Source organism: Rhinoderma darwinii, chromosome 1 (genome assembly GCF_050947455.1).
Source record: "Rhinoderma darwinii isolate aRhiDar2 chromosome 1, aRhiDar2.hap1, whole genome shotgun sequence".
Classification (NCBI taxonomy): domain Eukaryota; kingdom Metazoa; phylum Chordata; class Amphibia; order Anura; family Rhinodermatidae; genus Rhinoderma; species Rhinoderma darwinii.
The window spans coordinates 602,931,120-602,954,003 of record NC_134687.1 but is presented as its reverse complement, the minus strand read 5'-3'; the positions used below and the strand labels follow the sequence as shown (position 1 = coordinate 602,954,003).

The following is a 22,884-nucleotide window of genomic DNA, read 5'->3' as shown; positions in this document are numbered from 1 at the left end:
AGAAGTGAGACCATCCTTCCTAAAAGCCCGGGTAGAGAAAAAAGCTATGACCCACCCCCTCAGAAACTAGAACAGCAGCCGAAGAGCCTGGAGGAAACACATGACCCAGAGTGGACAGGGAAACCGCTGAGAAAGATTGCGGCCTAGCACTCTGGGACCTAAATTAGTGAGGCCCCGCCAGCCGAGAAGCAGCCATCGGAGCTGCAGCTAAAGAAACAGACCAGGACCAGCGGGACTATTGATGGAGGCCTCCCCCAGAGCGCAATAGCCTCACTGGGGAGAAAATAACTCCCACACAGCCCAAAAAACTCACAAAAGGAGGGACTATGTCATCTGCGGAAGCAGAAAAAAATGTTAGGTGAGGAAGCGCAGTACTGCCTGGCTTTCTGGCACCCTTAGAGGGTTGATAAGGCTGTCTCGACCAGGCAGACAATCCACCCTGCACATAAAGGGGAAAGAAATGGAAGAGGTAAATGAGGAAGTATAAAACTGACGAGACGTTTATATGTCCAGCAGGAGAAGTGTGTACGTGCACTCCATTCCCCCACCCCCACGCAGGGTTTCTCAACAGTTACAGACAGCGCAACGGCATAGTATACGGGGAAAGAGGCGTCGGATAAGTGGAGAAAGACACATTTTTCAATGATATGATATATAACAAAGTTTATTATCTTTCCATACTCTACTGATTTATGGAAAGAGAACTGTATATCATAGGCCCAAGTGATATTGCCCAAAGGTCCAATTCCAACCACGTAACCACAGCACATTGCAAATATGTAGAAACTTTCATCATAGAAATACAGGCCAATCAAATGACCGGGTGTGCAAAAAATTATTCTCATACCCAACAATAACCCAAAGACAATTTACTAATAAACCGTTCCTTAGCTATCTTGATTAATTCATCTGAAGTAGACATAGGTATCAGGGTGTAGATACATAAATGGTCTGGCTGCTTAGCAAGAGCCGTATGGCCGGGCCTGAACATATATGACCACGTTGTCGTCTGATCCTGACAGACAGCCCGAGATTGACCAGCACTAAATAAAAGAGAACCTAACAAAGAATAATTTTCCTAATGCCTCACCAAAAAAACCTGGATGACAATGCAAATTTGCTTCTCCAAAAAATAATCCTTATCCATTGTATACAAATAAAAGAAAAAGCCTAGTCTTCTTTTCATCACGTTTACTCTGCCGCCTCAATAAAATTTTGGGGCTTTTTCTAAATGTAAGTAACTAAAGCTTGATCATTGTATAATAAAAATTTCTGCAGCTTTCCAGTATACCTTTGTTTCAATACCTCTACATTTTTAAGATCTCTGCTTGCGGTCAAGGAAAAAAATATTCTTGTTTACATTCAGAGCCTGAAAGTATGTATAGGTAAATTCAACTATATCCAGTTGACAATCCTTGTGACCTGTGGGCTAATCCGCCTGGACTCCAGACCGATACATTGTAGCAAACTATCACCATAGGAGAGAGATTTATGTTGCTGATGTATTTAGCTCACAGAGGATTATCTAGACTGGATACAATTTTAGCAAACTCTCAGCTGTGTGCAGAAAAAGAGTGGGCCATACACAATGGATATATGTTGACTGTATACGCTGACAAACATGTCGGCAGCATGCAAGGTTTCAGCAAGTCGGATTTCAACAAGCACGAAATTTGTCACTCAGGAGGATGCCATTGATGTCTAGCAGTGGCTTATCTTCTTAACCCTACGCCAGTATACTTGCAATGCTGGGCAGTCCAAGCGTGCATGATATAACTCTATAGCAAACAGCTATCTCAAATGTATGGCCTAAGTTTTTAGCCTCTGGATGTAAACAAGAATATTCCCATTCACAAACAGCAAACAGAGATCTTGAAAATGTACATGATAAATTGATTAAGTTTTATTTAAATAAAACCCCTAACACTACATGTGTGTCTGCAGAGCCATCGTACCCATATTGTGGACCCGGACGATTCAGATATAGGAGGAAAAACTTCTGCCAAAATAGAGGTAAAAGCGGGTGATCTGCTGGTGTAGCCATAGCTTGGTGAGCCCAGCGGTAAATCATCAACCTCTGAACAGAAGGCACAATGGGTAACTTCAGCTGATGCTGGGCTTTCTGGAAAACAAGGGAAAAAAAAGACAAATACAGGAAAGTCATCTGAGATTTGGAGCGAGGTACGCAGAACCTGAAAGGGTCAGAATTTGAAGCTAAAATAAATGATAAATCCATGTTAGAATACATTTTATTTCTATAAATGGCATTATTATATATTTTTTTATATTATTGGCGAATAATTTTACACTATTAATGACACCGTTCATATAATTGCCAGGAGTGAAAATCACGTGCACCAAAAAAAGCTAAAAATGTACATGAAAGGACACAAGAAACCAGCCAGATTGTAGATAAACTATTTAACACACAAGAAACTAATAAAGACGTAAGAAAAGATTGATGGCAATACTGAAATAGCCCAAGATTCATAAATCAAATCCTAACACCGGATTCCCTCCTCACCGCATATACAAACATGACAGTACGGTGAGATACCTTCAGAGCCTGGTCCGGACTCATAGACGAATGGCTGATTAGTTCATATTCCAACACTCGACGTAGCTGTGAATCCTCTTCAAACAAAGACTCCGTATTAAGAACAGTCCATGAAAACCAGATCTGAACGTGAGATCAATCATAAGAAAGGGTCAGTCATGCTCCGACTGGAATTACAATTAAGACTTGCATATAAAGCCCATTATCCAGCAGGGGGTGACAATGGGAAAATACAATCAGCGAAAATGAGGTGCAATATCATCACCAGTACATCGCTGATTTTCCATTGTAATTTAGGATAAATAAGTTGCGCTAATTCATAGCAATGTATGACTTGGCCTGCAGGTGGCGCTATTCATATCACGTTTATTGCTCCCACCGTATAAGTTAAATGGAGGCTGTGATGGATGCCTAACAGAGGTATCCATTACCCATAGACTATAATAGAATACGTATAAAACAGCAAAGTTTGGACTTATTGTGCTTGTAGGGTCTTTCTCTCAAGGCTTGAGAAAGACTCTACAAACACAATGGGTCAAAATGTTGCGGTTTTATGCTCAATGTTATAAATATATAAAAATACCTTTCTCGGATACCATTGGAGATGTGTGCTGTTGTCTCAGCACTGGTGGAAAGATTGTAGATGACCGGCTGTGGTTTGTCCGATACAGGACGGTGTGACACCATCCCACTTATCGAGACCTGCGCTGCTTCACTCCCTTTTATTTTTGCATGCCATACAGTGGCATCCGTCACACATAGACTCCATGTTTAAATTAATTTTTTTTAAACGTATACCACGCGGTATACTTTTTTTCTTATGGGACCCCATTCTATGCAATGTAGTCTACTACGCTATTTCATAGTTTTTTGCGGTATACCAACATATACCGGCCCGACAGAGGCCAAAAGGACATTCTTTTGGCAACTGATGGGCTAATGCTAAATTTCATTCGGTCACAAAACCGGATCTAGATCTAGGCTTACACTGTGTGCAAATCATAGTTTTCGATTTACCTGTGAGGGGTTGTAGTTGGAATCTATGAAAGAAGGAGTCACATTGCCTGCCACAATCCACCCAACAAATGAGGAGAGTATTCCTCGATCACAGTGATAACCCAGAGCATCCTGAGAAAAGAAAGATTACGTCAAGAAGTCTAATAGCATCTTGTGTCTTTTATACTCATCAATGAACAATTAGACACGCCATAAAACTTGGTTGAGGGTCCTTAAAGACCCTCACCAATCCAGAAAATAAGGGGTTTCAGGTCACCATTCCCAACAATGGGCGGGTCCTGCATACACGGTCACTCCTGACAGAAATTGATGAGGGATACGAAAACAATGAACGCACTCACTCATCTGTTTACATTGGTCAGGTCCCAATAATCACAATTTTATAGCACAGCTAATTGAAAAAGACGTTGATATTGACGACTAATAAGCGGATTGAAAGGAATACAGCGCTACAACGATCACTACGGCCTCTTTGTTGCTTATTAGGCACAGCTCCGTAGATTCGGTAGTTGTACTGCAGTTCAGTCACAATGTCTGCAAAGAGCTGCAGTACCAGGCACAGCCACTACGGAGTGTATGGCGCTGTGCCTGGTAAGCAATGAAGAGACCGCAGCACTGCCATGGCCCCTTCAATCAGCTGATCGGTGGGGGTGCCGGGGACTGGATCCCCACTGATCGGATATTGATGACCTATTATAAAGATATATCAATATCAAAGTCCTGGAAAACCTATTTTAATTCTACACCTACACTATACACATCAATGTGTTCTACTTCATTATATTGTGCTAGGGGTTACCTTGTGCTGCTGGTAGAGCAGTTTCTGCAGGCAGTCTTCTTGCAGGTACCTGAACGCTGCTTTACACAACTGGTCCATGAGGTGCAGGCTGCCTTTGTCCCTGTGCCAAAGCTGGTGGCTGATGAGAACCTGAGTCCAAAACTCCAGAACTGCCACTGGGCCTACTTCATTAGGTTTAATACTAGCAGAAATATGTGACTGTAGAGTAGAAAAACAAAGTTATCACATTTACATCAAAGCCTCTTTACTTGTAGGTCCCCCATCAGAATAGCTTGTCTTCTATGCATTTCACAAATTGAACGTCCCAATTTTATCATGGTGGATCACTCCATGTTTTTACTCCCACATCAGCTTGAATAGTGCCCCCTATGTGCATTTCTAAGCGAATATCTCATATTCCCATCTCCTTTCAACAGAATGTCCTGTAAATGTCATATCCGGATTCCCATTTGGATAGTATCTTTACCTGAATCATGTTTGTAAGAAGTTTGACATTTTCCCCGTAGTTGATAGAGGTCAGGTGTTGGGTAACTTTGTGGGTCATTTGCATGGTCATCCCTTGAGGGACCCCACTGTCCAGCTGCAGGAAGAGCTGAATGTAGGACAAAAATCTGCAACCGTATGAGAGAAATTTGTTATCACATCATTGTAAATCTCTGCATTAATCTGCACCAAAGATAATATGGTCATTATAACAGAGCCTTTTAACTTAGGGCATCGTATAAATGCCCTAAGAATCATAATATAGTGGGCGAGGAGGCACTCAAACCCCTATTTGTGGGGGCCGCAACAAAGCATGCCCAACATGGCTGCATTCATGGTTCATTTCTTACTAAGGGCATGTAGTCCCTCTCTGGGTAAAGATTAGAGAAAACTATCATCGTGACTAATTCCTTTAAGGGGTTGTCCTCTTTACGACCAGCCCTATTTAAATGGGATTCGTTCATCCATAAGAACAATCTTTCACCCTGCCCCTTGCCAGTAACCCCCTTTCGATCAGTTAATTGTAGCTCCTCATATTCCCTGCTGGTAAGGGAAAATGACAAAAATGAATCTCCCTAGAACAAACTTTTCAGTCCGAGCCCCAAACCTTAGTCTAGATGTGGCTCTCAACTTTAGCTAACAGGGAGCTCCTGGATCTGGTCACGTGTATATGCTCATATCTGCAAAAGAGGACGCGGGCAGACCAAATGATGCCACAAGAGGCTTATAGGGTCTATCCCATCTGAACAACCCCCATCCATGTTTGTGTACATGGATGACAAAGTGGAGGGGATTACCCCCTTGGGAATCCCCATATTAGCCAGAGTGGCAAGCCACTCTTAACCCGACCCATCCATGTATCCCGGGACCTGGAAGATAAATGTATGTCTGGCCATAACTTTTGCCAGCTTATTGTCTGAGGTTTCTGAAGCAGGACCTGCGGCGATCAGCTGGCTTTATTTGCAGAAGGGGATGTCATGGTGAACCCTTTATGTTACAACAAAGATCCTCATAGGAGGGACAGTGGACTCACAGTTCATTTTTCAGGAGATAGCTTGGACACGGATAAAACATGGGTAGAACTTTATCCAAAATGTGAACCACAGCGCGGAGATGCTTTGCCTGTATCAGGTCTCCCAGCATGGTCACTCCCTCCATGCAGAACTTATCTGCACTGCAGAGAAATAAGGCATTGAAGTCAGTAAAGAACAGAGACATATGATTGGACATTTACCAGTCAGGCCTGTCAAACTTTTCATCCAATTTATTATTTACGTCAGTTTTGAAAAAGAGGACATGTCTTCCTAAAAGGTGGCAGGGCCGCAAAAAAAAAAATGATATTCACGTCACCTCTCTTCTTCCCTCCGGGTTCCCTCAGCATGCTGCAGCTGATACAATGTACTGACACCGGGCGGTGTCAGGACGTTGTATGTGACGCAGCATGATGACGTGAGTGCTACGTCACATATATGGCCCTGACGCTGCTCTGTGTTAGGACTTTGTATGAGCCACAGCATGCTGAGGGAACCTGAGGGGACCCGGAGGGGAGAAATGAAGAGGAGTGGTTGAGTATACTTGTTTTTTATTTTATGTCTGTTGGGAAGAGGGGACTGTAGGGCGGATGGCCCCGGTCATTGTGCCGCAATTGTGGCGCACGGACAGCAGAAAGACGCAACAGATTTATTAAGAGGCATGTGCCCTTTTAATAAATCTGTTGCATCTTAATCCATCGAAGCAGAAAGCTAAGACTGGCGTATGAAACGCCAGTATTAGTAAATCTGCTCAATGTGCACAGATGCCATCATTGTGAATAAGAATGATAAAAACAAGGTCTCCTCTCTGTATGGCCTTTTATTATAGGAAAATATTACGGCTATTTGAGATATGATCTTCAAGTGTGCAATCAATGAATGGCAGTCAATTACCAGTGTCCCACTGAAGCAGTAGCCAGAGCGATGTAACAGCCTATGGGGACCCCGGTTTTCACAGCCTTCAAGACGGGGTGCAGAACATTGGCCTCTGTCAGATCAGGAACAGCATCGCAGATCTGCTCCGGACGATCATTTCTGTGCAACTTTAGTCTCAAAACCAAATCCCAGGACCACTGGTTGAAGGAGGCTTCTGGAGTCTGTCCTGTTCGGACTATGCTGGCCAAGTAAGATACCTGAAGATCATACCAAATTGTTATCACATAAGTACAAGCAACAGCAGTCTGGAGTTCTAAGTGGTTTGTCAATTAACCTTTTTTTCTAACCATTAAAGTGCCTCTATAGTTTTACATAGTGACATGTCAGAGGTTTTTATTGGTGGGGGTTTCGGGTACTGAAAGAAGGGCAGAAACCCTCAGCTGAGAACTATGCCGTGATCAGATTCGTTCAACCGATCCTTGGAGAGGCGGGGCTAATGGTGTACAGGCCACAGACAGTCTACGACCCTGTACATCGTTCTGCCAATGAGGCACTGTGCTCAACTCAGCTACAACATGTCAAAAGTTACTTTTAATCTATGGGTACTCTTTCTTTAAAATAAGGACATCAGACCGAAATAGAGTTATATGTATGGTTTTAATAATAAAAACTAAACAGCCCCCAAAGTGAAAAGGACGCACTTCCTGCTTCCGTGGAGTCACATGATCCCTCTCAGCCATTCAGCAGCTCTGAAAAAGATCATATAATGTAATCCAAGACTTATGTTTTGAGGAGTCGTTGAGTGTATGTCACAGGATCCTTTTCAAGCGCTTCTAACTGGCTGCTAGGGATCATGTGATGCGCAAAGTGACTCCACAAAGACAGGAAGTGCTTTCTTTTGAATCCCCTGTTCGGTACTTTGGGGGGCTGTTTAGTGGGTGTATTACGGGGGTCAGCAACCTTCGGAACTCCAGCTGTTGTTACACTACAATCCCCAGCATGGCCTGACAGCCTTTGACTGGAATAATAAAGCCTTTGGCTGTCAGTGCATGCTGGGAGTTGTAGTTAGAGTGCGGAAGGTTGCTGACCCCCCTGCACTATTATAACCTTCTTATGTTATCACGATATGTCCTGATGTCATAGTGGCAGATTCCCTTTAAATAAGGTTTTTGGAACGCTATTTTGGCTACTCTTTTTTGATGGGGTGAGGTTAACCTGAAATACATCTATATTACAGAGCAAGCGCTCTACATAGTTAACACTTGATAGCCCCTGGCTGAGTACAATACCACTAACTATTCTTCTATTAGCACCTACAGCACTGGGCTACATTACATGGATAGGAAGTGTGGCCGGAGACTACTAAACTACCTATAATCCAGCCATGATCCTGAGACGCAGCCACCCTTTCCTGAAGTACTCCTCCTAGGCACGGGTCCCTTATGATATATGGCAAATATGTCTTGTGTACGACTGTTTACTATTGAGCCCTTTCCATACGGCTCTGTGCAGATATTTGGCTAATGTGTTCACAGCAAAAGAAAAAAAGATCTAATGTGATATTTGAGGGTAACCCGCATAAGAGATTACCTGCTTAATGCTCTCAGAGATGATCCCGGTGTAGGGTTTGTCAGAGATGTATTTCTGATACGCCTCCAGGACCATGAGCGACACTTCCACATGTAGAGCGTGGTCCAGGTGCAGAGTTTTCTGTTAACATAAAAATGATGTTTTATTCAATACAAACCTAATATATCTAATACTCGGTCATGTTTCTGTCTGTATAAACCTGATATAGCTAAAATAATAAAGTGCATGATGCTTCGAGAAGATGTCCATCTTAAAAGTTAGATTTATCCCAGATTATACTTATTCACTATGTGTTTTCTACAGTGTTGGCTGCTTTTTTCTCCGCTCAGTGACTCCAGCTTAGAAGCATCGTCTGCGGACAGTCCTAGGTAGTTTGAAGTTTAGCAGTTTCCCTCCCCCTGAAGCTCTGCTTGTTCAGACTGGCTGCTATGCATAAGCAGAAGCCCACCGCAAGCTCGGAATGAAATCAGTACATGGAGAGCTGAATTCCATACAGCAAGGATAGAATGATTATACAGTACAAGTGACTTAACCATCAGTGGGAAAAAGAAGATTTAAGTAACTGCTGCACATACAGAAGACTGAGGCAAATGAGTATCAATAAGGACGGAGCCTGGAGATCTGCTTTAAAGGGGTTATCCAACATAGTGGTGTTATGGTAAAAAAATACACTTACGAAGATACTTTTATTATCAAAGATTGCCAGGAGCTGGGTTCTAAACTGCAGTCACGTGATGCACTGGCCACTGTTTACATCCAGGAGCAGCGACGTTTCGTATTTTATCTGGGGCCACAAAATATGAAACGTCACTACAGCCCTCAACAGGAACGCAACCCAAACGAATAGTCTAATCTATTCATGTGATGATTCCCCTAACCAGTACATGCCCCCTGAAGCCTGCATCCTCCGACAGTTCAGTTATCATGTTCCTATCACTGCAGCAGTGAAGTGTCTGATGGTCTTCCCCTGCCTCCCCCTCCCACATTAACCTGTCTCCCCCACGTATTTCAGCTCTCTGGAATCCAATATCTCATGCCTCCCCCCCCATGTTGGGATCAAAACGCGTTATTTGCAGAAAAACCGTGCCATTTTTTTGCGAATCACGACACAAAATGCATTTTGACTGCAACTTGTGAGACCAGCCAGTCTGTAGCTTTTGTGCTACAGTGTTCAGAAACGACTGAGTGATATGGACTGTTGGAGGGAGGGCTGGCCTTGAAAGACGGGACTTGGAAGCGGGCATTCCTGGGAAATTTTGTTTTCCTGCTTCCATTTAAGCAGAGAGGGACTGCCTAACATTCGGCATTGGCACATGTAAACAACAGCACCACTGCCAACAATCAAAACACAGGGAACTGCAAAATTCAAAGACATACCAACACAGGAGGCATTGAGAAGTAAAATTATTGGGCATAAAGGTGTTTTTTTGGACAAGTCGGATAACCCCTTTAAAATGTCCTTATTCTAATTTTCCAGGTTTACACTCCATTCACTATTACATACCGTGTCATTAATGCCCCAGTTCAGACCCTCAAGAATGATGCACGCCAGCTTGTTCTCCACCTCGGACAGATTGTATTTGATCAGCCAGTCCCTGATGATGTTTATTTCTGAGGCGCTTGGTCTCCATTGATGTAATGGTAATTCTTTAAATAAGTATAGGGAAACCTAATAATGGAAAACAATATGAGGGTCTTTAGTATATGTGGATATGAAGGTGAATAAGCCGCAGTATTAGAAAAAATAAAATCAAAATAATGCAGGAGAGGCCATAACACACAGCGGATGCAGGAGGATCCACTACTGTGCTGGGGGTCAGATATCTCACCAATATAAATGACCGGTCAGACATCTGATAAGATGAGGGACTGTCTCATGAAGACAATATCTGCCCATTTGCCCTATTAGGGAATATAGATGTCATATGGGACTACCTATTATGAGCCAGGACAAAGAGCCGCTCTGTAAGTTCTGGTGGACCCAACCCAGACAGAAATCTTCACATAACCAGGGGATATATTAAGAATGATAATAAATGGCAACACCTTAAAATGATGTTTCTTTATTAAATGTTATGGCACGTTAGGCTAGGATATGCCATATTATTATAATTGGTGGGGTTTGGCCTCTGGGACCCACGCTGATCCAGTAAATGAAGTGACGGGTGTCCCTTCAGCATTTCTTCTGCCCAACGGTGCTATCAAGAGCTTCACTAGGCAGGGAAAAATCAGTGAATGTAAAAAAAAATTCCCATGACGGATTAACCCTTTTGAAGCAAAGTTCACTAGTGACTGCGGCATCTAAGGGGTTAATAAGCGGGGCTCGGTCCCTGCCGTTACATGTAATATACAGCTGACGTCCAATCCATCACTGTCGCGTATAGTTACTTTGGATTTCGCTAACACCTTGGCGGGAGCAACGTAACTGTACATGACATGTCGCCACGGGGTTAAAAGGAGTATACCGGATACCTAACCGGTCCTAAAGTTCATGAAGAAGACACCAATGCATACACTGAGGCTTGTGTCGGAGCCTTCATCATGATCTTTAGTAGCAGCTATGGTCTGTGCAAATAGGTGTTCGATGGTTTGGGCTATGTAATAATTTGCGTTGACACATTTATTTTTATTGTCTTTATACATGTGTCACTGCACATATAATGCTACCAAATTACTTACAATTCATCGTCAAGGTCAACAGAATAGAACTCCAATTTTCCTAGGAATGAGTGTATGTATTGGAAAGTTCTAGCAGGAGGATTGCAGCGAATCACCAAGGGACCTGCCTAATGGTAGTGGACCAATGTGGACAATTCCTTTAAGCGGACTATGCAAATGTCAGGTTTGGTGTTACAAGGGTCATGCGGACTAACAATAATAATTTGGCAATTGTCCGGTAATCTGTACTTTGTTCCAGAAGACCTGTAGACCATTAATAATCCTCTGTATTATACATTTGCTGTCAGGAAATACGGACTGTATGATTATAGTTGTTGCTGATCTTTTATTCGATGTCCGGCATATTTACGGATATACAATAAGTAGTATGAAAAATAATCTCACCATCCCGACTTTGTCAATGGTCTCCCGGACACGCTGCAGGAGGACTGATATGATACTGCAGTGTGCACTCGTAATAGTGGCAAGAAGCTCACGGCCCACTTTAGAAAAGGCTTCTCTCGTGGACATACTCACATAGGAAACCTAAACAATACATACGAAGCAAGGAATTATGAAACATTTACATATATACAATAGGATGAGGTGGAAACGCTCAATTCTAATCTTTAAGGCTCCAGGAGTTCACACCATTTACACTCAATATCCAAGGTCAAACTGGCATACCAACAAAAATGATGTGTGTGCTTTTTGAAATAGGTCCAGTCTTGTATGTTTATACAGATTGAAGTTCCTTTCTCACAGCTATAAAGTGAAATGATAAAATTGAGTTCAATGGGAAATGTATAAAGCCATCTTCATTAGGCGCCCCCTAGTGGTAGCTGCAGGCCGCCAGGATTTGATTATTTATACCCAAATCTGCCACACACACTCGGTGGTGTGCATAGGGCCATAGAAATGAACGGGTCCGTTTTCTAACCACAAAATTGCAGCTAGCACATGGACAAAGAGCGTGTGTCAGACCCCTTGAAAGACGGTGACTCCATATTTCATGAAATCCTGCAACTTGATTGAACATTGGAGAGTAGCGGACGTTCGGGACTCGATTGTACAGGCATTGAAAGATTTTTTTAGCATTTTCTCCCCCTATTGCTGGATATAATGAAGTATAGTCTTGCAGTCGCTGCTACAAAGTAATACAAGGCAATGACGGCACATACAGACATCAGCTTAGAGAATGTTACATATAAAAAGTCAGCACAAACATCATAAACCCGCTGGAACACATTTGGTGGACTTACTTCATAAATCTCTAAAGCGATGGTCTTCACAAGTTCCTCATCCACATCGTTGCGTTTGGTTTGTGCCATCTGAGCAAACGTGGTGAGGAGACAGATGCCCTCAGAGCTGTTCATTGTAGAAAAATATTCCTCAAACTTTTCTCGGTTCACAGGATCTATGTAAAAAAGACAAGTAGTGAAAGAGACATCAAAGATTCAAGCCAAGCAGAAGTGCCGACTGCGCCGTACCGAGCACTTTTATTGTCTTTTTATATTTAAGAAAGCTGCAGCATCAATTATTTGGAGTGTTTTCCTACTATACATGAGAAAGCATATGGCCAAAAGTATGTAGACACCTGACCATTAGATCTATATAAACTTGTTGGACATCCCATTACAAAACCATGGTCGTTAATATGAAGTTGGGCCCTTTTGCGGCTTTGAACTCATCCGCAAAGGCTTTCTGTAAGATTTTGGAGTGTCTCTGTGGGAATTTTTGCTCATTCAGCCAAAAGAGCATTTTTGGGGTCAGGTAGCGAGAAGGTCTGGCTCACAATAGGCATTTCAATTCATGCCAAAAGTGTTGGATACGGTTGAGATCAGGGATATGTGCAGCCACTCGAGTTTCTCCACAACAAACCCCTCACCCTATGTCTTTACGGAGCTCGCTGTGTGCACTGGGAACAGTCATTGCTGGAACAGGAAAGGGACGATCACCAAACTGTTCCCACAAAGTTGGAAGCTACAATTGTGTAAAATGTTTTGGTATGTTGTAACATTAAGATTACCCTTGACTGGAAATAAGGGTCCAAACTCTAAAAAACAGCCCCAGACCATTTCCCCTCCTCCACCAAATGTTCCAGTAGTCACCATGCATTCTGGTAGGTAGCGTCACCCAGGTGCAGCGTGCTTTACACCACTCCAGCTGCCGATCTTAGGCTTGTGTGCAGCGACCATGGAATCCCATTTCAAGACGCTCTGGACGCACAGTTCTTGTGCTCGTATCACTTTCAGAGGAAGTTTAGATTTCTGTAGTGAGTGATACGATAGGCGATTTTTATGCACCATGCGGTTCACGACTCTGCGGCCCGCTCTGTGAGTTTCGTGGTCAACCGCTTTATGGCGAGATGCTTCCACTTTACAATATTAGAACTTACAGGGATATTAGAACTTGCCGGGTCAGATCTAGCAGATCAAAAATTTCAATAACTGACTTGTTATGACATCAAATGACACAGGATGGCACAGGTGACATCCTATGACAGTGCCCCATGTTAGTCACTGAGTTCTTCAGTACGACACATACTACCATCAATGTTTGGGGCTGCTTTTCGCCGCTGGTGTTCTTTGAATTTGTACAGAAGACAAGTGCTCAGTAGTAGAAAAACAGGGCATAGGAGCCTCATCAAGTGTATTGGGATAATGATTCAAATAATTTATGCTGCTAGTTTCTTAGAAAGAATTGCATTTTGAATTCTATCATTTATAATTTTATTTCTACATTCCCTCAGTTATGATGCTCACTAGAATTTGGGTTCCACCCAAATCTGAATGTTTCATCTTTTGAGAGTCATTCTCCAGCCATGAAGTAACCAAAAGATAAAGTCTGCAATGTCCATAGCTGTGTTGCTCTATTTAGCGGTCTGCCCTAACTGCTGCAAGGAGAGGGACTCATAACCAAATTGTAGGTGCACGTCAGACAAATAGCAGTAGCACTAATGTTAAATGTACCATACCATTTAATGTGGATTGGCAGGTGTCCAGGTCGATTCTGGAATAAAGGTTCTCCATGTTCTCGCTCTCGGCATAGTGCATGAGATACAAGAGCTTCCACAGGATGACGTTCGACAGGGTCCCATATGGCATCTCAGACATGAAGAGCCAAATTCCCAATCTGGAGAGTGTGGGAGGGAGATCATGTCAAAGAGAGCTGAACACTCACAAGGTCAATGTGAAAGTGCAATGATAAATGTCAACAATTCAAGTGCTTCGCTGTACTTGTGACTACGTGATGAACCTACAGCACCATGTTTTGTGTACATGCACATCAATAATCCGCTTAAAAAAAAAAAGTATTTAATAATAGTTTGGCCCATTTAAGAACAACAAATTGCTTATCAGCAGATGAGATTAATGGTAGATGACAAACAGGCGATTTGCTCCTAGTTATTGACCTCACCTCTTGGCTTTGAGGACATGGAGGACGGCGGTCAGGAAGAGCTCGTCATAAATGGCCTGTAGCTTTTCCAGTGAATAGAGCTCAGAGCTCTGCTCTATGCCACGGTTACTGCTCAGGTACAGAGCCCAGTGATCGCTGACGTAACACAAGGTCATCCTGGAAAATAGAACCGTCATATAAACCCTGTAACACGCCAATGCAAGAGAAACAAAAAACCTTGCATATGGATAACCTGGTGGATATGTGACATTTTCCTTCAGTAAAATATATTCCACATCATTTCCAGCACGTGTGATTTTGCAGTTGCATTAAATGTGATTGTTGGTGCATTCAATTTGAAATTAGATTTACATGCCGCAACCAAAAAATTGGAATGTAGCGCTAGTCAAAATGAACCAAAGACCTTTAAAGAGTAACTAATTGTTTGACAAACTTCTAACAGAAGTTTTGAGACCCCCACCAATCTCTCAAACGAAGAGGCGGAAGCGCTCGTGTGGGCGCTCAGCCGCTTAGTTTCTGTTCGGCTTTTTCCGGAAAGCCAATGTATCGGAATACCTGCTCATAGACTTTATATGCCCCGCGCTTAAGATATATTTGTTTTTCTAAAGATATCGTATGGTTGACATAGTTTACCAGCTCAGGTAGGCCCGGAGGATTCCTTTGTAACCAATATTTTACAATTAGCTTTCTTGCATGATAGAACACTTTTCTAAGAGACATCAGTTCAGCTCGATCTCCCCCCTCCCCTCCCATGCACCCCAGAAGATATACCTTAGGATCTAACAGAAGATCCCTGCCGTACACCCTGGTTAGCATACCCCGAACCTCCCCCCCAATACCCGTGTAAAGCTGAGCAATCCCAAAACATGTTTCAAATCAGCCCCATCAGACTAACATCTAGGACACTCCATTGAAGACCTAAGCTGCATTTGCCATAACACCTTAGGCGTCCTATACACCCTATGTATCAAAAACAGTTGCGATCGCCTATGCGCTATGCTAATAGATAACTCTTTCAGAGACTCCAATATTTCCCCCCATTCCTCAGTAGCAAGGGCCCAAACATCCCCTTCCCATTTTCCTTTAATCTCCGCCATAGGATCCCCCAAGAACTTGGTGAGTAAAGTGCTATATACCAAAGATATAATACCCTTCGTACCCCTAGCTCCCAGAACCTGTTCCACAACCCCCAATGTGGAGGAACTCAAGTCCACCGTCCTAGCCTGTGCTTGAGCAGCATGTGCAATTGTAGGTATTGATAGAATAGTCTATGTGGAAGCGCGAACCCCTCCTGCAATTGAGAGAACGACTTTAAAATCCCTCCTTCATAAAGCTGACAGACCAATCTAATCCCCTTTTTACTCCCACTCCTGAAAGCCTTCCAAGGTATCAAATTTCCAGATACGGGTTGTTCAAAATTGGCATATAATTTGAGCATCCTGCAAGTCCCAACAATTTTTATGTACAAACAACAAAGTTGTTTCAACAAAGTCGCCTCCCTCCTCAGTTTATGGTACTCCAATGCTTCCAGCAAATCAGTGTGCTGGCCTAAATAAAATAACAATTTACCACATGAATCCCACCGGTCCCTTTCTTTCCATCCCTTAAAGTGTTGCAGTTGAGCCGCTAAATAATATACCCATGCATTTGGTAAAGCTAATCCTCCCTGTTCTGTCTGCAATTGCAGTTTTTCTAATTTGATCCTAGGGATCCCCCTCTTCCATACCAAATCTCTAAACAAATTATGTATCCTCCTGAACCAATACTTAGGCAACCACACTGGGGCATTATGTACAACAGAAAGAATCTGAGGCATAAGAACCATTTTAATCAGATTTGCGCGACCCAAAGCCGACAACGGCAGTCCAAGCCAAAGCTTAATCAATCTTACCTTTCAATCCCCCCAACAGGGGCTGCACATTCACAGCTATAAATTCCTGTACCTTCACCGAGACCCAAATTCCCAGGCACCTAAATTCTTCACACAAGGTATAGTCACCCCTCCCACAACCAGCGGTGTAACAAGTGATGTGATCGGTAGCAATGCGGACTTATTCCAATTAATTTTCAATCCTGAGAAACTACCAAAACGCTCAAGGACATTCATAACCTCAGGCAACGATATTCCTCCCCCCCCCCCCCAGAAACAACAAAACGTCATCCGCATAAAGGGCTATACGTTCCTCTAACTCTCCAAACTTGAAACCTTCTACATGCGGATGCTGTCTTACCACATTAGCCAAGGGCACAATCGCGAACAACAACGGGAAAAGTGGGCACCCCAGACGCGTTCCCCTCCCCAAAGAAAAAGGTTCAGACATCATTCCATTAGCCCTTATCCTAGTTACCGGTTCAGGATATAATAATTTCACCCACGTAATAAAGTTTCTTCCAAATCCGAACAGCCCATAGGTACCCCCTGTCCACACTATCAAACGCCTTAGCGGCATCCAAAGATAAAACAGCTCTAGAATGGGGGCCCCCAGAAGCAGCCTGTATGTTCAGGAACAACCTACGCAAATTGACTGCTGTGGACTTTGACGGCATTAAACCCGACTGGTCCGGGGAAACAACGGTAGTCACCACTTTCGTCAGTCTACTAGCTATAATTTTAGCTAACATTTTTATGTCAGATGTTAACAGGGAAATTGGTCTATAAGGGTCAGGTTGCGCCAGATCTTTCCCTTCTTTAGGGAGAACCACTATCGCAGCTTCATACATTGTCCGTGGCAGATGTCCCCTCTCAAAACTATCCTGATACACCTCAAGCAAACGGGGCAGACCTCATCTCCATATGTTTTATATATTTCAGTAGGTATACCATCCATCCCAGGCGCTTTCTCATTCGCCATAGACCTCACCGCCTGCTGTACTTCCTCAATAGTTAGTGGTTCCTCCAACATCTCCCTCTCCTCCGTCAATGTAACCCATCTCAGCTCTTCCAAATACTCCATCAAGAGATCCTCCGAGTAATCTACCCTGGAACGATATAGCTCCATATAAAAGGATTTCAATACACTCAGTATATCACAAGTGTCACTAACCATCCTCCCATTACTGTCTTGTAAGTGATGAATGAACGCCCCTTCAAGCGGAGGTCTAGCTATATTAGCTAGAAGTCTACCAGTCACATCCCCCATCCGTTTTAGCCAATAGATGGATAACATCCACGGCCGTTAACATCTCCCCTCATCGGCAACATCCGATCTTCAAGCTCACGAATGCGGCTTTTCACCGCCGTTGTACGTTCAGCCACTTTTTGAAGATCATGCCTTATAATGGAAATATCCTCCTTTATCCCTCCCACCTGGCAGGTAAGTTTAACAAGGGTAAGATAACACTGGCTTACCGCCGAGAATACATCTGCCAGCGTGGGTCCAGGCTGCTCCTTGTCCGGCGGGCCATCCGCCATATTAACCCCCGGGAGTTCCGGAGTATCAGCTCCCGTCTCCTCCTCATCAGAATCCATATGAGCTCTCAACGGCTCAAACCGGGATCCCAATCCACCGGTCAAGTCAGCTCTCTCTGCTGCTGAACTTCGTGCGGTACCTGCTTTGGTAGGTGTTTGGCGCGCAAAGCACTCCAGTCTGGATGCTGCCGCCCCTCTGACATCTCTCCTCTCCGAGAAGGCAAGCGTATCGGCGCCATCTTGTATCTCCTTATCACCTCCTTCCGCCACTTTAGCTCCCGAAATCTCGTCCACAGGGTCCCCACGGCTTCACCTCCTTTTTCAAGTACAGCGAATACGCCAAATTGCAAAGTAATATAGTCTCAGGATACTGGTAGCGGGAGCTCCGGAACCTGCTTCTTCTCACATACGCTACTAGGCCACGCCCCCATAACGTCAATTATTAACTATTATCATTATGTGTATGTGACTAAAAATGTAGATCAGATCTGAATGATAGAAATTGTTTCTTTCAATCATTACAGATTGGGGAGTAGTTAGCAAAAGAGACAATATAAGCAGCAGTACACATAGACAATACTGCCTACTTCCTATTGTCACTTTTGCAAAAATGTCAGCCACAACTGAATAGAAAGCACCATGACTCTTTCTCAATGCTTCAGTGTTTTCTCTGTACAGTTCCACCCCCATCCAGGCGCTGTGCAGGTAGGACAACTCCCGTTCACTTGAATGGAGTGGAGTAACAACTCTCTGCCCAGCATCTGACTGGGGGTGGCACTGTGCAGAGAAGACACAGAAATAACCATTCGTTCTCTTGAGGAGTGCGGTCCCTGCTGTTATATCTCTGCCAATCAGCAAGTGATGGCATATTCAAGAGTCACACCGTCACTTGCTACTCCTAGAATATGGCCCTTTAACAACCAGAATTAATTTCAGAACACTAATTGGACACGGAAAAATCGCCACAGGTATGGTTAGCTCAAAGGGGGTGTTCTAGCAATTTCACCATTTGTGATATTTCCAGCCACCTCTGGGGGCCACGTCTATGCAGTAGCCATCTTTCACATGAAATTGAACATACAGTAACATGAGTCTCCGGTTTTCCGAGCTACACAACATAAATGTTTACGATAACATGAAGCAGCAGAGCAGGAGATTACCGCATGATGCATCCTATCCGTTTCACGAACTGCCGATACCGCGCTCTGTTGAAGGTCTCTAATCCGAGGGCCAGAAGCTCAAGTAAAGAATTGGCAAAGGCAAAAATCTTCATCATTTCCTGGGGAGTGGTTTTATCAGGAAAATATTCACCTGGTGGAATCAAGACAATATCAATCTTTTTTGTCACGCATCGCCTGTTCCCTGAGCTGCTACTGGCTGTTTTTACCATCGAAACTTTGCCTACCATTTCAACAGGTTTATTCTATTTCATCTTTACCCAGCCTCTCATTGAACCCTCCATGTCATCACCACCATTGCTACTAATGAATGTTCCTTATTTTTGTGGGTGAATGGTATGAGAAAGGACCATTGTCTATGCGCCCAGTTGGGGACACTTTGTACTGCTATATATTGTCTGTAATGTAATACAGTGAGCATTGTTATTGTCCCTGTTTGTACAGGGAGGTTTTTACATAGTTAGTACAGTTAAATATGGTTGAGAAGAAGTTAAAGTGTAACATAACTTTGAGTTGTGGTCAAAGCACAGAAACCCCCACTAATCGCTAAAACGAAGCGTCAGAAGTGCTCAGGAGAGTGCTGTGCCACTTAGTTTGTGATAGGCTCTGCTTGACTTTCCTGGGAAAGCCGAGTGAGCGGTGTACTGACTCAGACTTTCTATTGAGCCCGTACACCGCTCGCTTGCCTTTTCAAGGTGAGCCAAGCAAAGCTTCTGCCGCTTCATTTTAGCGATCGGTGGGGGTCTCAGTGATCGGACCTCTGATCAAAGCTTATGACAAGTCATAGCAAATAATAGCATATCACTAAGATACAGTACGTCCTCACTTGTTTATCATAGGGGTACGTCGGCAGGGACTCTGATCACTAACTCATCACAAGGTCGAAGGGACTCCTGCCCCTTTAGTGTACTCAGTTCAGCTCACCTCTAGGGTTAAATCCAAGAACATTCTTAAAAAGTTCATGAAAAGGAAATTGTCCCAAAAGAGAAATTAGGTCATCCTCTGACAATAGCATCCAACAAGACTCTGGATCCTCATCCTGTAAGGAAGAAGAAACGATCACAATGATTACAGTTATTTTAGCTTTATAAGATCCTGTAAATATTACAGTAGCGCTCATAAGAATTACACATATCATTTTTAAACATTTATTTGCTCGCTGCTTGCTCCGCTCTTTTCGTAACTTCCAGAGACCTCAATGGAGAAACCAGTATGCAAGCACGTTATCGCTCCATTGATTTCAAATGGGAAAAGTGGCAATTTGAATTTTGGCCAGCAAGGGGCACCATGACTGCTTACATGTCCTTATTTGCTTAATACCCCACTAAATTAAAGACTATGGGGCCAACTAATGGGTACATTGCATCCACTATTCCATTCTGGCGGGGCATTTTATAGATACCCTAAAGAGCACTGTCAGGTGTCAGATGCTATTTAAAGGCGTTGTCTCATGAATGCAACCCATTTTTGTATGTAAGTCTGCCAGGTAATCAGCTACTATCGCTGCGGGTTCGGCTTCTCTAATCCCGGCGATCAACTTTTATTGCGGGGGGAAGCCACGGCAGTCTAACACTGCAAGGGAAAAAGGAGCATTACATGCCAGCCATTCGAATGAATCACCGTACATAAAATGCATGGACACACCAAGTCCGTCATAGAATGGGGCCCTAAGCAATTGATCAGCTAACAGTCAGAAATGAGGGTGTCCAAACCAGAAGTCGGTCTGGTGGCAAACTATTTCTTTAAGAAAATGATCACTCTCACCGACAGAAACCAATTCTACTAAAAGTACTGACCTCCTCACCACCTTCATCAACCAAAGTCCAGTTTCCAGACTCCTTCCCTGAAGAAGAACATTTTCTTTCATTGGGTTTCATGTGGCAAAGGAAGTCAGCTCGATTTCTTTGGGAAAAAAAACAAAAAACATAAAATGACTTTCTTTTCATCAGCATTACGACTTTGGAATTGCAACTGTAATTTGTGTTGTACCATTTTAATATAAGGTGTATTCACAGTACTTGTATCTAATCATTTGGGGCATGTTTACCAATACAGATGTACTGCCGAGCGATGTGCCAGTATGAAATTATAGTGCGGCATGAACCGTATTCTCTGAAATAGTGCCACCGATTGTCACCGCTACTATTCTGAACGAAATTCTAATAAGACATTTTATAAAAGATCTCCTTGGCTACAAGATGTGTGGACAAATGGGGGTAAATGCAGATCTCTAATCGCCTTGGTCCCATAGCTCTGCCTCTATTGCAGTGCCATCCACAGTGCTTGGGCCTGCTACATTGCCACCATAACACTGGAATCTTGCAACAGAGCCCGCAGAAGAGAGCCAGCTTTCACCAGTGCCCTAAGAGAAAAAGTCTGCAACAGGGATGGAGGGAGAAAATAGTCTGTGATAAAAGCACGACCGGGGCCACCATAAGTATCCCCCAGACCTATATCACATATCCTCTAGGGTATACATGCCCTAGGTCAGGGGGTCAGCAACCTTCGGCATTCCAGGTGTTGTAAAACCACAACTCCCAGCATGCACTGACAGCCAAAGGCTTTATTATTACAGTCAAAGGCAGTCGGGGCATGCTGGGAAATATAGTTTCACAACAGCTTGAATACCGAAGGTTGCTAACCCCTGACCTAGGTTGAGAAACTATGTCCAAATCGGACAAAAAACACAGTGGGACTAAAACTAATGAAAAATAAAAATCTTTCCATTGCAACCAGATGACAGCTGGGATTTGGTTGTTATGGTCCTTCCCTTATTTTTGCTCTAGTTTTCAACATTCATTCCATAAGAAACATTCACACTAAAAAGGAACCTGTCAGCAAGACAGAACTCTTTAAATTAGGTTACATTTTACATTAAATTAATGGGTGCCCTATAACCCACTGAATAAACACCTAAAACCAGACATGGGGCTGAAAAAAAAAGTGTCCAAAGCAGCTACTTGTTGGATGATCGGCTGACAGGAATCGCTTTACATGCTCCATTTTTTATTATTATTAAATATTTTATTTACTAAATTATTGTGGTACAACCACAAAAGAAAATAATACAAAGAACAATCCACACAATACCCTACAGATTCCCGACCCCCCTCCATCCTCCAGATCCAAGGAGAAAAAGGAAAAAAAAACCAAAACCAACCACGCCCTCCTTCCATTTAGATCGTTGGTTCAACTTTTTAGCTCTTATTTTTTCATACATTTTGATTTAAAGAAAAATATTTCTCCATTCCAAAATAGAAAGGGAACACCCTGCCATCCATTTCCTTGCAATAACTAATTTAGCAAGCAGAGCTCTCAAGATAAGCCAAATTTGCGTTCGCGATAAATCTGCCATTACCAAATCTTCAGAGCAATTCAAAAGTACCAACCGAGCCGATTTCAAGATGTCCCGATCTAGCTTAGACGCCACTTCCTTAAATATCAAAGACCAGTATGAATCAATATTTGCAGGAAGAAAAATATTGGTGGACCACATACGGCGCTGCTGGTAATAAAGGTAGAAGCAGTTCCAGTGTTTTGAAATACAAAAATAAATAATTTATTGTAAAAGACTACGCGTTTCAACGCTGAACCAGCGTCTTCATCAGGCCAAGTGTACAGTGCCATAAAACAGTCATCCTCTATAGTCAGTGTGGTCACATGCATAAGAGATTTGAAAAAAATGCTAAGAAATAGGTCAAAGTTCAACTCTGACATCACAAGGGGTCATGGTGATGCAACTGAAGTTCAGAAAAAGAACTTCACTCAATGCAAAATAGACCACAATTTACATTTAAAATGTTAATACTTCAAACAATCAAAAGCGCAAATACACTAAATGATATCATTAAGAAGATACATGGAGT

At 43.1% G+C, this 22,884-nt stretch overlaps 1 protein-coding gene across 1 annotated transcript in view; it reads right to left on the bottom strand.

Annotated features, from left to right (window-relative positions):
- The window catches only part of EPG5 (ectopic P-granules 5 autophagy tethering factor), a 114,308-nt gene that overhangs the window by 52,179 nt on the left and 39,245 nt on the right, over positions 1 to 22,884 (bottom strand). Inside the window, exons 7-22 of the mRNA XM_075840725.1 lie at positions 20,815 to 20,920; positions 19,943 to 20,057; positions 19,001 to 19,151; positions 14,432 to 14,587; positions 13,989 to 14,146; positions 12,274 to 12,428; positions 11,417 to 11,557; positions 9,858 to 10,022; positions 8,354 to 8,473; positions 6,782 to 7,020; positions 5,890 to 6,030; positions 4,840 to 4,984; positions 4,374 to 4,571; positions 3,575 to 3,685; positions 2,558 to 2,680; positions 1,956 to 2,122 (exon numbers count right to left, since the gene is read on the bottom strand). Coding sequence (XP_075696840.1) covers positions 1,956 to 2,122; positions 2,558 to 2,680; positions 3,575 to 3,685; positions 4,374 to 4,571; positions 4,840 to 4,984; positions 5,890 to 6,030; positions 6,782 to 7,020; positions 8,354 to 8,473; positions 9,858 to 10,022; positions 11,417 to 11,557; positions 12,274 to 12,428; positions 13,989 to 14,146; positions 14,432 to 14,587; positions 19,001 to 19,151; positions 19,943 to 20,057; positions 20,815 to 20,920 — 2,391 coding nt within the window. The remainder of the gene's footprint in view (positions 1 to 1,955; positions 2,123 to 2,557; positions 2,681 to 3,574; positions 3,686 to 4,373; positions 4,572 to 4,839; positions 4,985 to 5,889; positions 6,031 to 6,781; positions 7,021 to 8,353; positions 8,474 to 9,857; positions 10,023 to 11,416; positions 11,558 to 12,273; positions 12,429 to 13,988; positions 14,147 to 14,431; positions 14,588 to 19,000; positions 19,152 to 19,942; positions 20,058 to 20,814; positions 20,921 to 22,884) is intronic.